The sequence below is a fragment of the Lonchura striata genome, chromosome 2, assembly GCF_046129695.1.
Source record: "Lonchura striata isolate bLonStr1 chromosome 2, bLonStr1.mat, whole genome shotgun sequence".
In the NCBI taxonomy this organism is placed as follows: Eukaryota; Metazoa; Chordata; class Aves; order Passeriformes; family Estrildidae; genus Lonchura; species Lonchura striata.
In genome coordinates this window covers 3,524,901-3,544,618 of record NC_134604.1, presented here as the reverse complement: position 1 = coordinate 3,544,618, position 19,718 = coordinate 3,524,901, and the positions used below count along the sequence as shown (strand labels likewise).

The 19,718-nt window shown below is 44.3% G+C and overlaps 1 protein-coding gene across 1 annotated transcript in view; it reads right to left on the bottom strand.

The window, feature by feature from the left end:
* The window catches only part of NECTIN3 (nectin cell adhesion molecule 3), a 62,181-nt gene extending 47,962 nt beyond the window's left edge, over positions 1-14,219 (bottom strand). Inside the window, exon 1 of the mRNA XM_077790932.1 lies at positions 13,900-14,219. Coding sequence (XP_077647058.1) covers positions 13,900-14,107 — 208 coding nt within the window. The 5' untranslated portion in view covers positions 14,108-14,219. The remainder of the gene's footprint in view (positions 1-13,899) is intronic.
* Between the last annotated feature and the right edge of the window lie 5,499 nt (positions 14,220-19,718).

The window sequence follows — 19,718 nt, the reverse complement described above, 5'->3', positions numbered from 1 at the left end:
AAGGACTGGAAGGACTCATTATTATTCTCATAAAAGGTAACCCAATAAAGGTCTGAAAGCACTTACACTGCAAAAAGAGAATGCCTGCGAAGATTAGGAAGGCGATAAACCAGTAAAGCAGCAAAAAAAGAACAAAAACAGAAGTTAAAAAAACCCAAGCCATCAAGCCCATTGAAATAAAGAAAACCTTTAATGCTACAGAACATGTATTCCTCAAATGAACACCCTGGCCAAAATGACAAACCTCCACACCCTTTAGAAAGGTTTGATATTTAGTAATTTAAAAAAAAAAAAAAAATCAAACTCCCAAACTAACCTAAGCTGATCCTGCACATGATCAAGGATTTTATTGGCTTCATTACTATAAAATTAACAGGTATTTTTACTAAAGTAATAATCCAGTCTTCCTTAAAATTCTTGTTAGCCAATATGACACACATACTGAAGGATTTAATGACAAGTTCACTTCAGGAACTTACTTGCAATATTCCATCCCATACACTTATACCACTTGCTCTAGCATGACCACTGGGCTCACCCAGACTTGCTACTGTGAGAGGAATTCAGAATACACTGCTTTTACAAATGTCATTCACAGTCCTCTTCCTAGAAATCTGCTGTTTCTTCAACTGTTTAAGACTATCCTCCATTTGCTTTGCAAATCAAGAAACCAACCTAGTTATACATGAACGAAATAGGGAAAACACAAAATAGAATTTAACACTGACAGTATCTAGAATGGCAAAATAATTTCATTTTTAATGCTTAGTAAGTAGACCTTACTGAGCACCAGTGCTTTCTACTAAAACATAATTACTTAGAGCACTTTCAGGTACTTTTTTCACACTCTCAGGTCAGCTTGCATTCGGTTTAACTTGAACATCACAAGCTGTTAAAATAAATAACTACTTTCTTATCAAATGTATTTTTCATTTCCTTCTATTTGTATCCTTTAGTTACTTTTTTCAGTAAAGGTTCTTCTCATCATCAGGACAGCCAGCTCATAGCAGGTGACCAGTCTCCTCTATGACTTACTTTTTTTTATTCTGATTCACAAGCAGATATTAATTTTTTGTCACATGCTTTGTTAAAAGCTTTTAACTCTTCGAAGTTGTATATTTAACTCCCCACAAAATCTCTGTCAGCCTCAGGCTGTCCTCAGCTGAGTCACTGTGGCATCCTCAAATCACTCCTTACAAACAAGTCTTATTCTCAGCGACAAGTAAGATTTGGGAGAAATGGCAGCCTTCAGCTTTGAAAAAAATAACTCATCCTGAGTATGTTCAATAATAAGTCAGGTTATAACCTTATTCTTAGACATAACTCTAATGTTGCTCGCTTAAAATTTATTTTAAGACCTCAATCTCTTCATTTATTTGCAGGGCTGTGAGTTCAAGGTGATGAAAGAAATTCCATTCAGGAGATATACAGGAACACCTAATCACACAGTTTTAGTCAGCTAGTGCTTCAGCTTTTCTGACTTCTATATATAAACTGCCTCTCATGATACAGACAATGTCACTCATTACACAAAAATTGACACTTTCTGGACATCAGTTTTTTCTTAGAAGGTTTCAATTCTAGTATATGCTTCAGAACTAAGAAATTTCAAAGCTGGCATAACTACACTTCAAAGAGGATGCCAATATAACATCATGACAGAGGACACGCTTCCCAGCAGTCCCCTGCCTAGTTCAGACCTTGTACAGGCAGCTCCTTCAAACCAGACCTCTGGCAAAGCTCACAGAACTGACCATCACATAGTCAAGGCCTTCTTTGCAATGATACAAATATTTAATATTTATAGTAATTCATACACAAAGCTTAATATTCTCCTCCATAAACGATACATCATGGGCATCACTGAACAACCATCTACACTTCAGCTTGCTTAACTATTCAATCCCTCAGTTTCTTAAAGTACTTCAAAACTCTGTAAGTCATCTTTATTCCAATTTGCTAAGAGTAACTAGCAGTTATACATAATTAGGGTGCTTCATACTCCAGGAAAAGAAATGCATTAGACAAGATCCTACTATCCTTCAGCACCACCTACAACTATAGCTTCCACCACACAAATTCTCCCAGAAAAACTTCCCAGACCATGGTGACTGCTAAATGGTCTGGTCAGATAAATATCCTGCCACTTCCTTCCAGACTTTAGACCGCTCCACTCCTTATTTAGAACAGCAATTTAATGATATTACAATATCCACCTTTTTTTTTTTTTTTTTGAGGGGAAGAGAAATTGGGGGTGAGGGATTGAGCACTAAATATTACAGAAGCCTGAGGAGTTACTGTCCATCACTTCTGTTTCATTTCAAGATGTGGAAGTTATCAATGACATAGCAGCATATTCTGCTACACCTAACCACAAAACTTACAAAAACATGGGTTGTTGCTCCTGATGCCAACCCAGTCAAAAAAAAACAGCTTTCCTTCCAAGTTAAATGGCTGTTGTTTCAATGCTACCATGTAATAAACTTGCCATTTCAAAGACTAACAGGAAAAAAAAAGGCAACTCAATTAGAACCCAAAAATACAAAGTGTTCAGTAAAGGATTCTTGCTACTGCTGTTTGTCTTTCATTATAAAGTAGCAAGTCACTTTTCTGCTACACAGCAGTATTTACATAAGCTGCTATCCTAACCATGAGAGTAACTATAATGTGCATCTTCCTAGATTACCCAAAAAGCTCATGTCTATCCCAGAGTCTCAACGATAAGCATTAAGATATTCTTAATCAGTCTGATTTCATTTGTCAGACTGTAGCATTCAGACTCAAGTCACAGGAATCACATTCATCAGTACCGGCCTATAGAGGGGAGGGAAAAACCCAACCAACCAAACTTCCACAGAAACCCTGTGATCTCTTCAAAGTGTTCAACAGGTTATGTCAAACACAGATGTAAGCTATAGTGATCATTTCCAACCAGGTCACCTAGCAATTACCACAAACACAAGTGAACTCCTAGGCACAGGTTTCTTCATAAATGCATTTATCATTGGCAAAGTCAAACAAGCTCTAGTATTGATGTTGAGAATAATGATTTTGTGTAGGCAAAGAGGCAAGAGGCCACTCAGTCCTGCTCAAAGTAGGTCCAGTTATATCAGACTGCTTGAAGATTCATCCAGTCAAGTTTGGGATATCACCACAAGACACTGATTCCTCAAATATTTTGGGCACCTTCTCCCTCACAGAGAAGTTTTACTTCCTTACATTGGCTCAGGATCTCCCAAACTCCAGTTTGTTCCTGTTCCCTTCTGTGGGGCATCTCTGAATAAAGTGTTGATCTGTGTTCTTGGTACGTTCTCATCAGGCAGCAAATAAGGGCTCCTTCCCTACAGCTTTCCTTTCTCCCGGCTGATCAGGCCCAGCTCTTGCAGCCTCTGCTTGCTCACCCTGTACTCCAGTCAACAGTGACCCACTTCTGGGCTTGCTCTGGTAGCTCAGTGTCCTCCCAGTACCATGAGCCACAAACTGGACACAGTGCTCCAGTGATGAAGAGAGGCAAAGGCTATCCCATCCTTCAATCTGCTGTCATGCTTAGCAGAGCCCAGGATGAGGTCTCCTTTCCTTGCTGTGAGGACCAACTGCTGATACTGCTCAATTTGTTGTTCACAGGGCTCTCTATACCTGTGCCTGCCAAGCTGCCTTCCAGCCCCTTGGACCACAGCCTGTGCTGCTGAATGGAGTTATCTCAGTCCAGACGTGAGACTTAAAAATCACAGAACTGTTTAGGCTGGAAAAGACCTTTATGATCACCGAGTCCAACCATTAAGCTAACTGCCAAGTCCACCACTAAACAAAGTCCCCAAGTGCCACATCTACATGTGCTGAGTGATGGCACTCAGTATGATCTGCTCCATAACCAACCCCGGCACTGAATCAGCTGACAGGCTTGGAGTCTCCTCTATCCTCCTTCCAGTCCTTCTTGGAGCTGGACACATTTGCTAACTTCCAGTGAACTAGAACTGCTGGTAAGTGATTCAAAGTGGCTTGGTGAGCATTTCTGACTCCAGCCATGCAAACTATTCCACAACATTGTTGCAATCCCAAGGAGATCCTAAGTCTTCAATTGTGCTCATCTGTGCTGCCTTGACAATGAAAGGGATAGAAACAATTTCCATCATACCCCCCTTTGACACTTGTTGATTGCTCTTTGCATCTTTGCTTCTCTTGAGATTAGAGAAAAATCAAAGGCCATCTCAACATGCATAGTTTAAAACCCCCCTCATAAGCTAGCAATGCTTTTGGAAAAGAACCCTCTACCTTACTTCCTTAGACAGACCCTCCCTCCAGTTCAGTAGTCCTTGTTCCTCAGGGAAAGTTCAGCAACTAGAGAAGTCCAATTAATTAATACCTGATCATTCATGCATTTCACACTATTTACACCAGGCAGCATAGGAAAGCTGCAATGGTCAGCCAGAATTTACGTATTAATTTTAAGACTGCACAGCACACATGCTGAAATGACAGCAACCCAACTGGTTAGGAGAAGCAATGAAGATATAAATCAAGAATTACCATATTTCTGTGTCTGTATTTACTGACTTGTGCAATGCTATATCCGTACTTAATTAATTTGTTATTCAGTAACTTAATTTTCCATACACATATACCTTCTGTTCTTCTAATATTACCCTGCACTTCTCAGACTCCACCTCTACATTTATTATCAAGGCAAACTTAGTTGACTCAGAGAGCCAATTAACTGTCAATTTCTGAAACTCACAATTACTGTTTGACTTGATGTTCAGACATATGGTCTAACAAAAACGTGATCACATTCAAGCTACACGTCCTAGAACTACACCATATTTTACCTACTCAAAAGTGGGGGTGGAAAGGAGGATTTCTGAACAGCTCAGTTCAGAAGAATGAAGTCTATGAAGTCAAAGTATACGGGTTGTTTTCATCTTTTTTCATCCAGTATAAACACAATGCAGTTTTAAAAAAATCAACAAAAACCCCCTATTAACTCCAACAGATATCACCAGAAATGCTGGCTGGTTTTGACAAGTCAAAACTATCAACATTTAAAGGTGTGCCGTACTGAAAAGCAAGGTCTATGAAACTCCTAACCTAACCAAGAAATTTTAAGCACAAACCTCCTTGACTGGGATAACTTAAAAAAAAAAAAAAAAAATCCACAAAAGCAACTATCTAGGGCATTTCAGCCACTTTGGGAAGAACAAGGCAAATAAAATACTGTTGTATTAACATCTTTGTCTTTCGTAGAGCATTACTTTTACATAGGAACAATAAAGTAAAAGTTCAAGTTACAGAGAACTGAACATCAACTGGAGAAAAGGACACAGCAGAATCAGAGACTGCCCACTGCATTTAGTGGTATGAGAGTACATGGTCCACATAACTACCAAACACTTCTGTACAAGCAAAGTTTCTGAATTGCTTTAAATAAATATTCTTATCAAGATTTTGGGTTCTGGGGAGTTTCTCTTTTGGCTTTTCTGTGAAACTATTAAGTAGTACCTGAAATTCTAAGCATCCAGTAAGAGTTGTAAACATGCAGCATTCCCTGTCCCCCACACTGTACTTCCCACACTGAAAACAGAAAGCAATTAAAAACTGGCCAGGAACACTGATGCGTGTGTGACATCCTTCTAGAGGAAGGAAAAAGACCTTCAATCCCTAGGAAAGCCCTGACTGCCTCAAGCAGATCAGTCACTTTTTCTATGTTGTCTTTCCACACATCACCAACTCTAGGGAGAACTGAGGTCTGCAGGAAGAGAAGCGAGGTTGTACTTTGCACTATGTAATGTTGCAAAGTCTCAAACAACTGCAGAAGAACAGCTAAATATTAACTTCACATTTTCAATTACCTGAAAAGTTTTAGCGTTAGCTGCCAATATTGAACAACTGTGGTCGCACAATGAAATATAGAACAAACTTATTTTGTCAGGAGCAGCAAATTTCAGCTGTCCATAAAAAAAATCTGATGAGTTACCAGTTACATTACAAAGTTATGGGATGCCTGCTGCCCCCTGCATTGCTGACACTGCTGGCTTTTTTTTAGCTCTTAAGACCAGCTCCCTGCAGGCCATTCCAGAAAGTTAACCTCTTTCTGTCCAGGAACTGCATCATGACAGTAAGGCTAGGGAATGTTGTTCTAATAGCTGCTCAATTTACAGCTAAGCTATGTTTTCAGTATGTCTCACACTGTCACCCAGCTCTGTGCTGTATGGGATGGTCTTACTGGCTACTTACTGAAATAAGAGAGAAGATATAAGCAGAAACTTATTTAACAAATTCTCTAACAGACATAACTTCTATTAGGAAGTAACAATGGGATTCAATTTTGAACTAAGTTTTTAGCAGTCAAATTGATTTATAGGAAAACTTGTTTTAGACTTTGACATTTTAATCTAAATAGAAGACTTCCAACTTCTACTTTCCTTCTAGGGCTAGCAACTATAGTATACTAGCTCATGCCTGCCCATGCACACTATGAGGTTCATTTAGACTGAAAGGGACTTCTGGAGGTTATCCAATCCCATCCCCAACTGAAAGCAGGGTCAACTTTGAAGTCAGATCAAATTGCTCAGGGGTCATAGTATAGTCAGGTTCTGAATATTTTCAGGGACAGATTCCACAACCTATTTCAGTGCTTCATTCTTTGTGTGGGAAAACATAAGACATTATAGTGATTTTCCTTGTTGAAGCTTGTGTCTTTTGCATAGCTAAGGAGAGACTGTCTTTGTTTTCCCTTGCACTGCTGCCTAGCACCAGCAGCAATCACGATGCCCCACTTCAGACATTTCTCAAAGCTGAACAAACTCACTTCTCCAGTCCTCTTCATATATCATGTGGTGACTTTCCAACTTATTGGCCTTTCACCTCAGCACCTGCCTCATATTTGGGAGCACAAAACTGTGCACTGTACTTTTGATGTAGTCTCACAAGCTCCAAATAGTAGAGGTCCAAATTGCTTCTTTCAACTGGCTGACCATGCCCAGTGTGCTCTTTACCTTTGGCACATACTACCCCACAAGGACCCCTATGATCTTTCCTGTACAGGTACTTGCCACCATCTGCACCACATCTCTGCTGCTGCATGAGGTCATCTCTCCCAAGAGAAGTCTCTCTAGCTTTTGAATTTCACAAGGTTCCCAACAGTTATTTCTGACCTGAGGACATCCCACTCAATTAGCCCCAGTCTCAGTAGAGGAATTGACCCTCACAGTCATCCACAGTATCCACAAATTTGCTTCAAGTGCCTTAAAACCTGGAAGAGAAGTTGGAATGCAGACGAACTGCCCCTGCACTGGTGCCACCAGTGACAAGCCTCCAGATGGACTCCATACAGCTGATCAGAACCTTCTGAGATCAGCAGGACACAAATTTTCACCCATCTCATAATCCACTTTCCAAAACATATCTCACCAGTTTAGCTACAAGGAGATATTAGGAAATTCTATTAAAAGCCCCTTAAGGTTAATAACACTCCCTGTTCTTCCTTTGTCCAGTGTCTTGTCCCATGTACTTACAGCAATCAATTCAGGACCTCTTGTCACAGCAGTCTCAGATTGTGGACACACCACCACACACTGCTCTTCCTCACTTCACTTTTACATCTATTTCTAGGCAAAGAATGCCCACACAATACAGGAGTATGAAAAAGTTAAATCCAACACTAATCTCTAATCTTCTGAGGGCCTAATAAAAATAACAAATCCAAAAGTAATCAATAAATTAATCAAGCTAGCTCAGTTTTTTTTTTTTTTTTTTTTTTTTTCACTAATCTGTAGGTTTATCAGCTATGGAGACCTGCTTGACTAGTCTTTATTCACCTTTAGCAGGAGATTGCCATTTGAATGACTCCAAATTTTGCACATGCCACTGCATTACACTGATAGCACTAGCACCTGCCAAGTATTCAAAACAACAGCCACTTTCAGAAAACATTCTGCTCTGTACAAACTAATCCCAGAACTAGTTTAAGAGCTATCATGTTATACAAGCCTTGACTAATAGAAAAGGAGAAAACAATGAATCCCTGTAGACATATAACATTATCTTAAATGCCAGATAATGAAAATCTGATGTGGGAAGGGGATCAGGGAAGGGAAATGGGCAAGAGCTGTCTACTGCTGCAGATAATCTTAGTATCCCTGTCAACTCAAGAGTTACACTCAACTAGCCTTCACACTGAGAATAAGATGGATGATATTTTACACTATTAAAAAATTAAAATTGCTTTTACTCCTGCACACTACTTGAAAAACAATTGAAAAGCAGCACAAATACTGAACAAAAGTATGCAGCTATGATAAAAGAGGATTGTCTAGAAGCTAAACTAAAAGTGACCTTGATAACACACTAAACTTTACCTACATTTACCTTCCCATATGCCTGAAAAATCCAAGGTAAAAGGTTAGAGGACATCAACAGAAGCTTTAAGACATTAAAGATTTTCATTTATTGGACAACACCAAAAAAGTGTGTTTGGTGTTTTCACCATGACTTAGAAGTTGTGCTACACCTCAAAGCTCTTCATCACGAGCTTATGTACTAAGCAACCATAGGCCAGTTCTTCTAGAATCAAATGAACATAAATATTGTCCATGAGCCCCCTCGGGAGCCTCAGACACACCTCCACTTCCTTTTAACGCACTGTTTTACACCTTCACCACCCAGGACATCCAGCAGAGCGAGACAAGCTTTCACCCAACAGCTTTATCATCTCTCCCCACAACAGAGACAGAAACACAATAATTATTTCCCCTGACCTCAGTCTTTACTGCACAAGTCACTCTTTATTTGCTTCTCATATATTTTCTTGCATTTTTTCCACATTCAGCTATTCCCACCTTTTCTTTCTTAGCTTTTCTTGCGATTTCTCCCCATACTCCCCACAGATTACACTATTTTCTAGGCAATCCTTCTGCTTTCTAACCAGGAATAAAGAATAATACTCATGACCCCTTTACCTTTAACAAGAAAGCTTGATCAACCCATTTCATGCCTAATCAAAAACTCATCATCTCCATCCTCCCAATAAAAATATATTACTACATTTCAGACACCTATAAACTCTAATGCATGGAATACAACTACCCTCCAAATAAGTACTGCTTAAAAATCTTGTTTTAGACAGGTAACCCTACCAAAACCAAACCACAGAAACACAAAAGAGTTTTGGTTAAAGGCACATTTAAAGACCTTTTATACCTCCACCTTTTAACAACCACAAAACCCAAGAACATGTGGCATAACAAAGTAATAATAATTAAATAATTGCACCTATTTTTCACTTAGCAAATCTGGTCACTCACTTCCAACTATCAGTTGCCTTAGAAAATTCCTGACAGAGACTTCTGCATAACAATCCACATACCAATCAAAACAGGAGTCATCAGGGCAAATAAAATCAACCAACCAAAGTTCAATTATGCTCATCCAATACAACACATTCATTCAACGCTGGAAACAAGAAGTACAAACACAAATAGCAAAGTAATCTGTCATCACAGAGCCATCTTTAAGAGGCAGAGTACAGGGGCTCCAGAGCAAGCAGACAACACACAATCTCAGCACTCTCATTTTTTTGCACACATATCCAAGCAGTCTACAGCTGTACCTTCTGATAAAGAGCTGTTTGGACAAAGCTGAATTCAGTCATGCAGCAGCAGGGCAGGCCACCTCCACAGCAACAGGCTGGTGTAACACCAGATGCAGTTTATTGCTCTTCAACAGATAACACTGAAAATGGACATTTACCAACAGCACTGCAACTATCTGGCACTTAGCAAGATTATCTTCTGTGTACCAGGTTTTCTTTTTCTCTTAATTTCTTTCACTCTAGATTTGGTTTCTACAGATTAAAATTTGGACTTTTGATTCTAGAGCTTCCAGCTTATTTTTCCTTTGAGCTCCACAAATGCTCCACTCACTAGCCCCACACACTGCCTTCTGAAGCAACACACTCCCCAACTCCTTTTCCCTTCTCACACAGATGCAATTTACATCAGATTGTGCCTGCCTTAAAAACTCTGCTACCAGCACCTGAAGGGTAATCAACTGGTACCGGTGGTCTATAAAGTTCACATATTTTTGCTTCTCCTGCTACTGTTTGTTTCCTTTATTTCTCAGTATCAACCCTGTCAGCAATACTACATAAAAGGGATCAGAAAGAAAACAACCTAAATTTGGCCATATTTTTAAACAGGATACTTAACTATCTAAACTCACAAAAAGTAAATCCTGCTAGAGGTATCTTTTTTCACTATCAAACAGTACATATATCCCATGACATAAGATTTAAGTTCTTTAAGGCAAGAGAGAAACACTGTTGAAATCAAGTTAATGTTCAACTTTTATGCAGCACAAGTGACTAAACAACCATCACAATTCTTCTATGATACTCAAAAGTGTTCAGACTCTAACTCAAGTAACATTGCACTTCATTTCCATATATATGGGAGTTCTTGCACACCAAAAGCACCACAGTGTAACAATAACATTGAAAATAACAAACTTATCACAATGAAACAGCTAAGAATCCTTTCAAAAGTACAACATTCCAACAAGTTACCCTCAAGTACAGGCTGGACAAACTTCTGGCAACTTTTAAAATTTTTTTGTTAGTTATCAATCGATCCAGTTTCAAACTCTCCAATCTGTTATTCTTACCAGTGCAGCTGCTCTGTTTCTTCACACAGCAGCTTCATACACTGCCCAACCTACTTCATGGTTCACCACTATTTCATTCCAACTTCTCAAATACTTCTACAGCATTCCTATTCCTTCACTGCTGTCATATTGCTTCAGCAAACACCTGTTCAAATGGACATTTATTTCCATACCATTTTCAAAAAATAAATGCATATTTAGACACAGATTTCTAAACTATTAACATAAAATGAGGAAAAACCAAATTCTGTTGTCCTTCTGATCACTCTACTACACCTTCTCATTTCCAAGATGGTAACCTGCTTTGCTTGACATTCTCATTTGCCATGACTTCACCTGAAAAATCAGTAAAAATGTTTCTAGTCACATTGTTCTTATCAATAATTACTTGGAGATTTTGTTTTCATTTATTATTTTTGCACTCTTATATCATCTCCACCTTTATAACACAATCCTTCCAGTTCTACTACCAGTCTGGAGTTCTGTATTCCAGGCTCCTGTAAGAAAAAAAAAATTCATTGGGATCTTAGAAGACATATGTGTACTTCTTTGTCTAGCCTTACTGAGAAGCTTAACATAACCAGCAATTTAAATTGAATAAATAAAATTATTTCTTCAACAAAATATCTGCAAAATGCATCTTGAACATCCTTCTATTCAACTCATTTTACAGTTCTGCTTATTTTTAATTCATGCTTAAATTAAAATTTCAAAACATTTTTCACTGTGTGCACAGTGAAGAAACGAGGCACAGGAATGATGAGGAATTCGTTATTTAGTAGCACACAGGTCCTCATTTACAGCACAGCTGAAAAGTATTTGCTGTGATTCAAAGTAAGCTACTTTATAGATTAAAGGCTGTGATGATGACTCTTATGGATGCCATACATGTCCCCTAGCTCAAGGTTGTATTAGTTTGATCATGTAACTTCAGTATGCACTTCGTTGTATCGTGCACTGTTTGACAGGCAAGTGGAAGAATACTCGTACATATAACCTGAAGCCAGCAGTTCTTGCTTTTGTAAAAGAAGCAGCATTTATTAAAGCAGGTCTGTATTTCTTCCGAAATAGAAAAGCTGCTGTTATTTCAGATTCTTGATATATTTTCTCTTTCCCACTTCAGTTTTTTAGTGTGAGTGTTGAGAGGTTTTTGGCAATATGTCTCTGGGGAATTATAGCTCCAATAAATCATCAATTCTAACTGTCAATCGAAATGACTGGATAAAAATTTATTTGGTTTTGTAGCAACTTTATTCTTTTAGGGTTGGGATCTTTTGTGGTACCATTTACAAATCATCCTTTTGCTAGCATTATCAGAATTGGCCGAGTAGCAAGACAAAAGGCAACCAAAAGTAATAAGCAGTTTTGGACGCCATCAACACGTAAACATACTTAAAATATATTTAGGAGCACTCTTAAGAGCCACAGTAATAATATTATTCCTTCATAGTCACATGTTACAGTTACAGAAACAATGAAAACAACTGTGGGAAATTTCAAGGTGAAAAGAAAACTAAAACCTACGATATCGACAAAAAAACTCTTCCCCTGCTGATTACCTCCAAGTCCAAAAGTCTGTAGCAGTTTTTCAAGTTTTCCTTTTTATCCAGAGATTATACTTCAAAACTTAGTGCTCGAAGAACAAAATTATTTCAACACAACATTGCCACTCCTGCCGGATGTTCTGAAGTGTTATCAGTCAAGCTCACTTATGCAAAAAGAAGAATCCGGGAAGACTGACAACCCAAATTACACTCATCAAGACTAAAATGGTTGAGTCGCTGTATGACACTAGGCACGGATGCTCTTAGCTTCATTGTTACTATTAACTTCACATTTAGATGTAAAAATAGCTTGTCAAGGTTATGTCAAGTCTGCAACTTCAATTTTTTAATCGCAAAAGAGCAGAAATAACCCTGAACAAAGGGAGGGGAGAAAAGCGCCAGTGGAAAAAGTTTGCCAACCATATGAAAACTAAGTCTTCAAGCCTTTAAGGTTGAAACGCGATGCCTTCTCAATATTTACAAACTTAGTAACAATAATCTTTTTTGAAAGGTACATCATTGCCAGAGGGGGGAGACTATTACATGCACGAGCACAATCCTACAGCGCCTCAACTCCCTCCCAGAGAAAGCATTTCTCAGATACTACACAAGTGTTTTACGGCGGCATGTCTTGCTCGTTCCTGGGTATTTTTATCACACGAACCTCCAGAGACTACCTCCTTTAACTTGTTCTTCCTTCATTAAAGAGGGAAGGGACACAGCGTCTCCTATAATAAAATATCCTTGCCAACTATTCATTACTGCATTGGGAATACAACGGCAGCAAGAGGGTTTTCGATTTGCTCTTGCCCAAGTCTACTTTTATCTCCTCTCCTCTTCCACTGCTGTAAAAAAAAAAAAAGACACTAGGCACACTACGCCGCATGCAGCACAGCACAAATAAATAAATAAATAAATAAATTCCTGCTCAGTTTCCAACTGCTACGCTTGTTTGTTCCTCGCAGGAAGATCCAGGGGAAGGGGGAGTAGGTGCTGGCATTTTCCTGCGGGCGGTCACGCCGAGCCCGCAGCGCAGTGCCCGCGGCAGCCGCTGCTCAGGATGCGGGAGATGTACAGCGAGCACACGATCCCACCTCGGCAGCGGCCAGCGACCCGACACCGAAACCAGCACGGGTTTCGCTCTGAGAGGGAACAACGACACAAGCCCACACCGCCTGAGGCAGAGCGCGTACCATCCCTCCCCCGCATAAAACACCAAGACCCTTCTGTCCTTCCTAAAGGAGAGGGGTGGGGGGAGTGCCCGTGAATTCCCGCAAACAAGCGAAACCCCGCCGCCCAGCACGGGAATTACAGCGGATAACCTGCCGTCCGCCGGGGGAAGCCCCAGCCGCGAACAATAAACTTTCCCTGCTGCCCCACCCGGGCCGCGGCCACCGCAGCCGAGTGCCAGGGAAGCTTGGCCTCCCGGGACACCCGCAGCGGATGTTCCCGGAGGAAGGAGTCCATAGCTCTCCGCGGAGCGGGCTCCGGCTCGGACCCGCCTCGCATCCCTCCCTCCGCCACCGTCCCGGCCCCGGCCGGCCCGGTTCCCCCCGCCGCCCCTCCCCGCCGCCGGCCGCCGCACAAAGTTTCCCTCAACTCGGCCGCGTCCCCCGGCGCTGCCGGGGCTCGGGTTTCTCTCCTCCTCTTCCTCCACCCGCCCCCTCACCCGTCCGCCAAGGGTAAAAGTTCCACTTACTGCAGCAGAAATGAGAGAAAACCAGCCCCAGGAGCCCCAGCCCCGGCCCAGGAGGCAGCGCCGAACGCAGCAGCCGCCGCCGCCGCCTCTGCCACCACCGGGGGGAGGCACCGCCACCAGCCGCTACGAAAAGTTCCCGGCGGGCGGGAGGAGGCGGCGAAGGAGGGAAACCAGCAGCAGCCTCCGCAGCGGCTCCAGCCCCTGCCATGCTTCGCACTCGGCTCGCAGCCGCCGCCGCTACGAAGCCCGGCCGGTCCCTCCCGGTCCCGCTGCCCGCGCCGCCGGCGCCTCCCCACACGGAGCCTGTGTCACTGAGCGGGGCGGGGCGCGCCGCTCCCGCCCTCTCAGAGCGGGCCGCACCACCCGCCGCAGGGGGGGGGGTCGGGGGAAGGCGGGACGCGTGTGCCAGGCGCCTCCACCGCGACCCCCACCACCTCCCCCCCCCCCCGCCCCGGGACCAGTCGCCTCGCCCCCTCCTATCCCGCCCCGCTTTGCGGGACTCGCGGACGCGCTCCGCGCGTCGCGGGGGGTTCCCGTTGGTCTCGGGGGCGCCGCGTGGGAGGGGGCGTCACGGCGCCCTCCCCCGGGGGGCTGTTGGTACGTCCCGCCCCGCCCCGCCCCTCCCGCCGCCGCCTGAGCGCGGCCGGCGGCGCCCGCCCGGCCGGACTCTGCGCCCGCGGCCCGTGCTGCCGCCGCCCCTCGGGCTCGGCCGGCCCCGCCAGCTGGGCATCGGCTAGCAGCGCTCGCCCGGGCGGGGAGCGGCCACAGCCCTCTCCGCCGGACGCCGGGCGAGGGCATTCCCGAGAGCCGGGATGTCCCGGGGAGCCGGGCCGGTTTCGGCCGCCGGGCTGGAACCCCGCGCTGCGGCCGCGGGCGCGCAGCCCGTGCCCGCTGGTTTTGCCAACAATAAAGTTCTCCGGCGCTGTCCTGGCGTCGCTTGCGCTGCCCTTGGCAGAGACTCGGGCGGTGTGTGCCGGGCGGTGTGAGCCGGGCACCGGCCCCGTGTCCCGGCGGTGTGAGCCGGGCAGTGTGAGCCGGGCACCGGCACCGTGTCCCGGCGGTGTGAGCCGGGCACCGGCACCGTGTCCCGGCGGTGTGAGCCGGGCAGTGTGAGCCGGGCACCGGCACCGTGTCCCGGCGGTGTGAGCCGGGCACCGGCACCGTGTCCGGGCGGCGTGAGCCGGGCACCGGCCCCGTGTCCGGGCGGCGTGAGCCGGGCACCGGCCCCGTGTCCCGGCGGTGTGAGCCGGGCACCGGCCCCGTGTCCCGGCGGTGTGAGCCGGGCACCGGCCCCGTGTCCGGGCGGTGTGAGCCGGGCAGTGTGAGCCGGGCACCGGCCCCGTGTCCCGGGCGGTGTGAGCCGGGCACCGGCCCCGTGTCCCGGGCGGTGTGAGCCGGGCACCGGCCCCGTGTCCGGGCGGTGTGAGCCGGGCACCGGCCCCGTGTCCCGGGCGGTGTGAGCCGGGCACCGGCCCCGTGTCCCGGCGGTGTGAGCCGGGCACCGGCACCGTGTCCGGGCGGTGTGTGCCGGGCACCGGCCCCGTGTCCCGGCGGTGTGAGCCGGGCACCGGCCCCGTGTCCCGGCGGTGTGAGCCGGGCGTGTGAGCCGGGCACCGGCTCCGTGTCCCGGCGGTGTGTGCCGGGCACCGGCCCCGTGTCCCGGCGGCATCTGGGCGGACTCGGGGAGCGTGGAGCGCTCGGCTCCGCGGCGGTGCCGAGCCCGCCGGAGGCGGCAGGATCCGAAGGTCTGAAACCATCTGGGAGCACAGCGAGCCCTGTGCGGGGCTGACCGAGGAATACCAAATACGGCCCTGTGCAGCAGGGGCCCGGGGGCAGCGGGCAGCGTTTCTGTCGCGCTGATGCCTGCAGGGATTTCTTGGCTTTGCTCCGGGAAACGCTGCCGCTGACGAGGGCAGAGCTGCCCCACAGGGAGCGATGGTGCCCCAGCCACCAATGCTCGAGTATTGTCAGGGCAAAGTGGCCGCTCGAGGTGAAGAGGGAATTCACGCCTCTGCCCAAGGTCCCCGGAGTCCCCCTAAGGGCTGTCTGAGAATTAGAGCAGTCTGTAACCAGGTCACTAAACTAAAGGTGACTTTTCTAAGAAATACTGTTTCTTTGCGCTGATTGTCGGTTTTGTGGGTGTGGTGTCAATGGAAGTATCCCATTATGTATCCTGGATGTGATTTTCAGCAGCAAAATACAGGTACCTTAAAAGAAGTGGCTTGAGAGTCTTGCCTCTTTACAGTCTTTTCATTTCAGATGCACTATACTTGCAAAACCTGAATAGCTATAAATACCATACTTGCTGCTGAAATATCTGTGGCTAGCAGATTTCACGTAAGTACCACATATTCCCCAAAATATTTGCTTTCTTTCAACAGTGGACATGAAGAGCAGTTTCTCACAAAAATATGTATGGCTAAGTTCATCAGATGCTCACAATAGAGCTTTCATTCCATCTCCAGCCACACTACTTGCCAATTAACTGGCCTCAGTAATTTGTAACTGTGAAACAAACAGTATTCAGGCAACGGATTACTACAAGCAAATTGCTGGCTATGATAGATGTTGGACATTCCTCAACATTTTGCTATGAAAACCAATATAACTGAAAGGACTTCAGGTTTTATGAAATGTAATTTTATCAGCCTAATCCTCAGCTAGCAGCAGGGGACACTCTCCTGTGTTCTGACAGAATTTGGACAGCATCTCCAGGTCATACGCTGTTGACCCTGGTGGGAGGAGAGGCTGGTGACTACCGTGGAAGGAAACAGGCTGACTCTCTTCCAAGGTTTATTGAATGCTCCTGAGGAACCGTGAACCTTAGCAGAGCAACGAGACAAGAGCCCCAAGGGGTAGGGAGCAACAGTTTATAAACCGAGGAGGAGACGAGGGAGGGGATCACCCCAAGACCAATGAGGGATTTCAGGGGAGACAGAAGGATACCCGATGGGGAAGGCAGGCAGGAGGGATCCCACACCCAATCACTCCACGCCCATGTGGAAGGTTCTAGATAGGTGGGATGGGGAGTCGAGTGATGGAGAAGGTACCAGGGAATGATTCAGTACTTTTCTGCTGATTGACTCCAGAGGGGGAAGGGGATTAACATGTAAGAAAAGGGGCAGTTAAGGGTAAGACCATTGGGGAAAATAGGGTGTACAGGAACAAAGCATTGCAGAAATAACACAAGGTATAAACCACAATACAGCACGTTCCAATGTGCAGCAGGGATGTGGAGTCGCTTGGGTGGTGCACAGGATGCTGTCCAAAGGTACACAGTCATGTTCATATGGCAAACCTTTTTGTTTAAAAGAGGGTTTCTCACTCTGCTGATACTTTTGATGCCTGGTCCTTTACTCTGCTGTTAGATTCTCCGTTTTGATTCCATGGTAACCAATGTATTCCCCCATGCCAATAAACCTGGATAAATATAATACTGAATTAATCATTAGAGACCCATTTTTATTTATGATAAGAACCTTTTTACCCGGGAAAACTAATGAGCATAATTGTAGCAGAATAATTTATACTGCTATAGCTTTGCTGATGTAACATCCCAGGTAGATATTTTAATTGGGTTTAATTATTCTATTTCCCTGTATAGATGAGTCCTATACAGATAAATCCCATTTTATAGTTAGCAGTCAAAACAAATTACATTTCATAATTACATTTACACCAAGTTTAAGGCATTCCTAGGATGGGCAGGAAATATAATGGGGCCGTAGTGTAATTGAGAGTGCAACCTTAAAATCCTGTGTGTGACAAGTATATTCAAATTGCCATCTGCTATATTTTTATTCCTTCTATTCCAAAACAACAAAAAGCATTAAGTCCGTTTAAAATAAAATGTTTTGAAGGTCTAGCACCAAATTATGTACATCGATACATGCAGGCTAAGGAAGCAAATGCAATTTGTCATATTTAAGCAGAACTGTGCCCAGTCTGTAGGTAACATCTTCCAGTGCCAGATTCAGCACTGTTGTAATCAGGCATCCTGGGGACTTTGTGGTACAAAAGGAAATTTGACTTCATGATATCAAGTCTAAATTTGGCTCCTCAATGTTTAGAACACTCCTGAAGGCATGATGCTCCAAACAATTAATCTTGCATAATATGAAATAAATGCGTATAGGACACACTGGCTCAGTTCTTGTGAATCCGTTGTCACTGGCATATTTTGTCCATAAAAAGATGCTGTTCTACAGTTGGCAGCAGTCCTGTTAAAAAGCATCTTTGAGCTGTAGAAATACAAAAGACTGTACTTTATTTCCAGTCCCTATTTCCCTCTCTTTCTGGCCATTGTCCACCCACTTGTCCTTCCCCCATGAAAAAAAAAAAAAAATCCCTTACCCTTAGTTTAGACTGGGGAGTTTGGCAAGTGTTTCCTTCTCAGTTCTTAACCCTTTTGGTAGTTTGAAAACAAAGTCCTGAAGCAGTGTGAAATTAACTTATATGCATAACATTTGAAGTGACGGCACAAATTCCCAGTGGAATGAAGGGCTATTCACTCCAGTGAGAATGGGCAAATAGATTTGTGGCAGAACAATGTGCTTTTCTCAACACTCTCTCGCCTCCATTCCAATGGATGGGACGGGGCCTCCCTGGCGATGCTTGCGCACCACCACCACCCGTTATGACCCTTTAAAATAAAACCGCACCAAACCAACCCCAAACAAAACCTGCCTCTTTTTTTCTCCATGTGCTTCCAGCTGGGTGAGGTATTTAGCCTGTTAGTGCACGGAGTTTCTGTGATTTGCTAACAGGTGGTTGTGCTTCTGCATCGTCCCTCCAGCTGAAGTGGGAGCAATTGTCTCTGGGTGTGCCTCAGCAAAACTGCTGCCTGAGGAATTGTTTTCTGTGCTCTATGGAGAAAGGTGCCTGTCCAATTCCTTGTCTAGAAAGCAATGTTAAAGCATCTCTGCAGGCTGCAGCAGGCGTGACTGACAGCAGGGCCAGCAAGACCAAAGGACATGGTCTGCATATTTATGTGCATGAATTTCCTGACCCAGTGGTGGACTCCTTGCGCTGATCCTCCATGGATGTGTTTGGGAAGGGCTCACACAACACCCCACAGCACACAGTTTGCCTTACCACTAGCAGAGTGTGTTTTTAGTACTGTTGGATACACTGAGGAAATTTTGGGGGAAGGATGCTCTATAACCATGTCTGTTATGCAAAAATGATTACAATTAGGAATATATTATAAAGATGGATTATTCTTGTTTCCCACTCTTTGCATACAGTATAATGAAAAACAATCTGTGTTGTCACCTCATAAAATGTCTATCATAATATTTTGATTTAAATCATAAACAAGCTTAGCCAAGAATAATATACATACAGTTGCATGGTATATTGTATTTTTAAAATATATCTACCAGTCCTATTAAAGATGACACACTTAAATCTTGTTTCAATTAAGGACTATCCCTTTAAGGAGAAATATGAGTGTCTGACTCCTTCTGCATTGCAAAGTACAACTAAAAAATTGGTTCTCTTGCTCACAGAGTGGTCAAGCCCAGAAAAGTTCCAGACCTCAGGCTTTTTGTCACAAAAGAGTAATGCAGTTACTGACAACAATCACTCTCCAGCATTGTGTTTCACACCCATGATCAGGAGTACATATCATCCAATCTGCAGTACAACTGTGATTCCTGTTGTCTCAGCCAAGAGATTTAAAACTCACAACCAGCTTAGTAAATTCCTTGTACATTTCTGGCAGACAAAAAATAATAGGTGAGGAAATGGTAGATTTTCCAGTTAGATCTGTCTCCACTTACCTCATTGGCAAAGAGAACAGAAAACTTCAGGGTTCC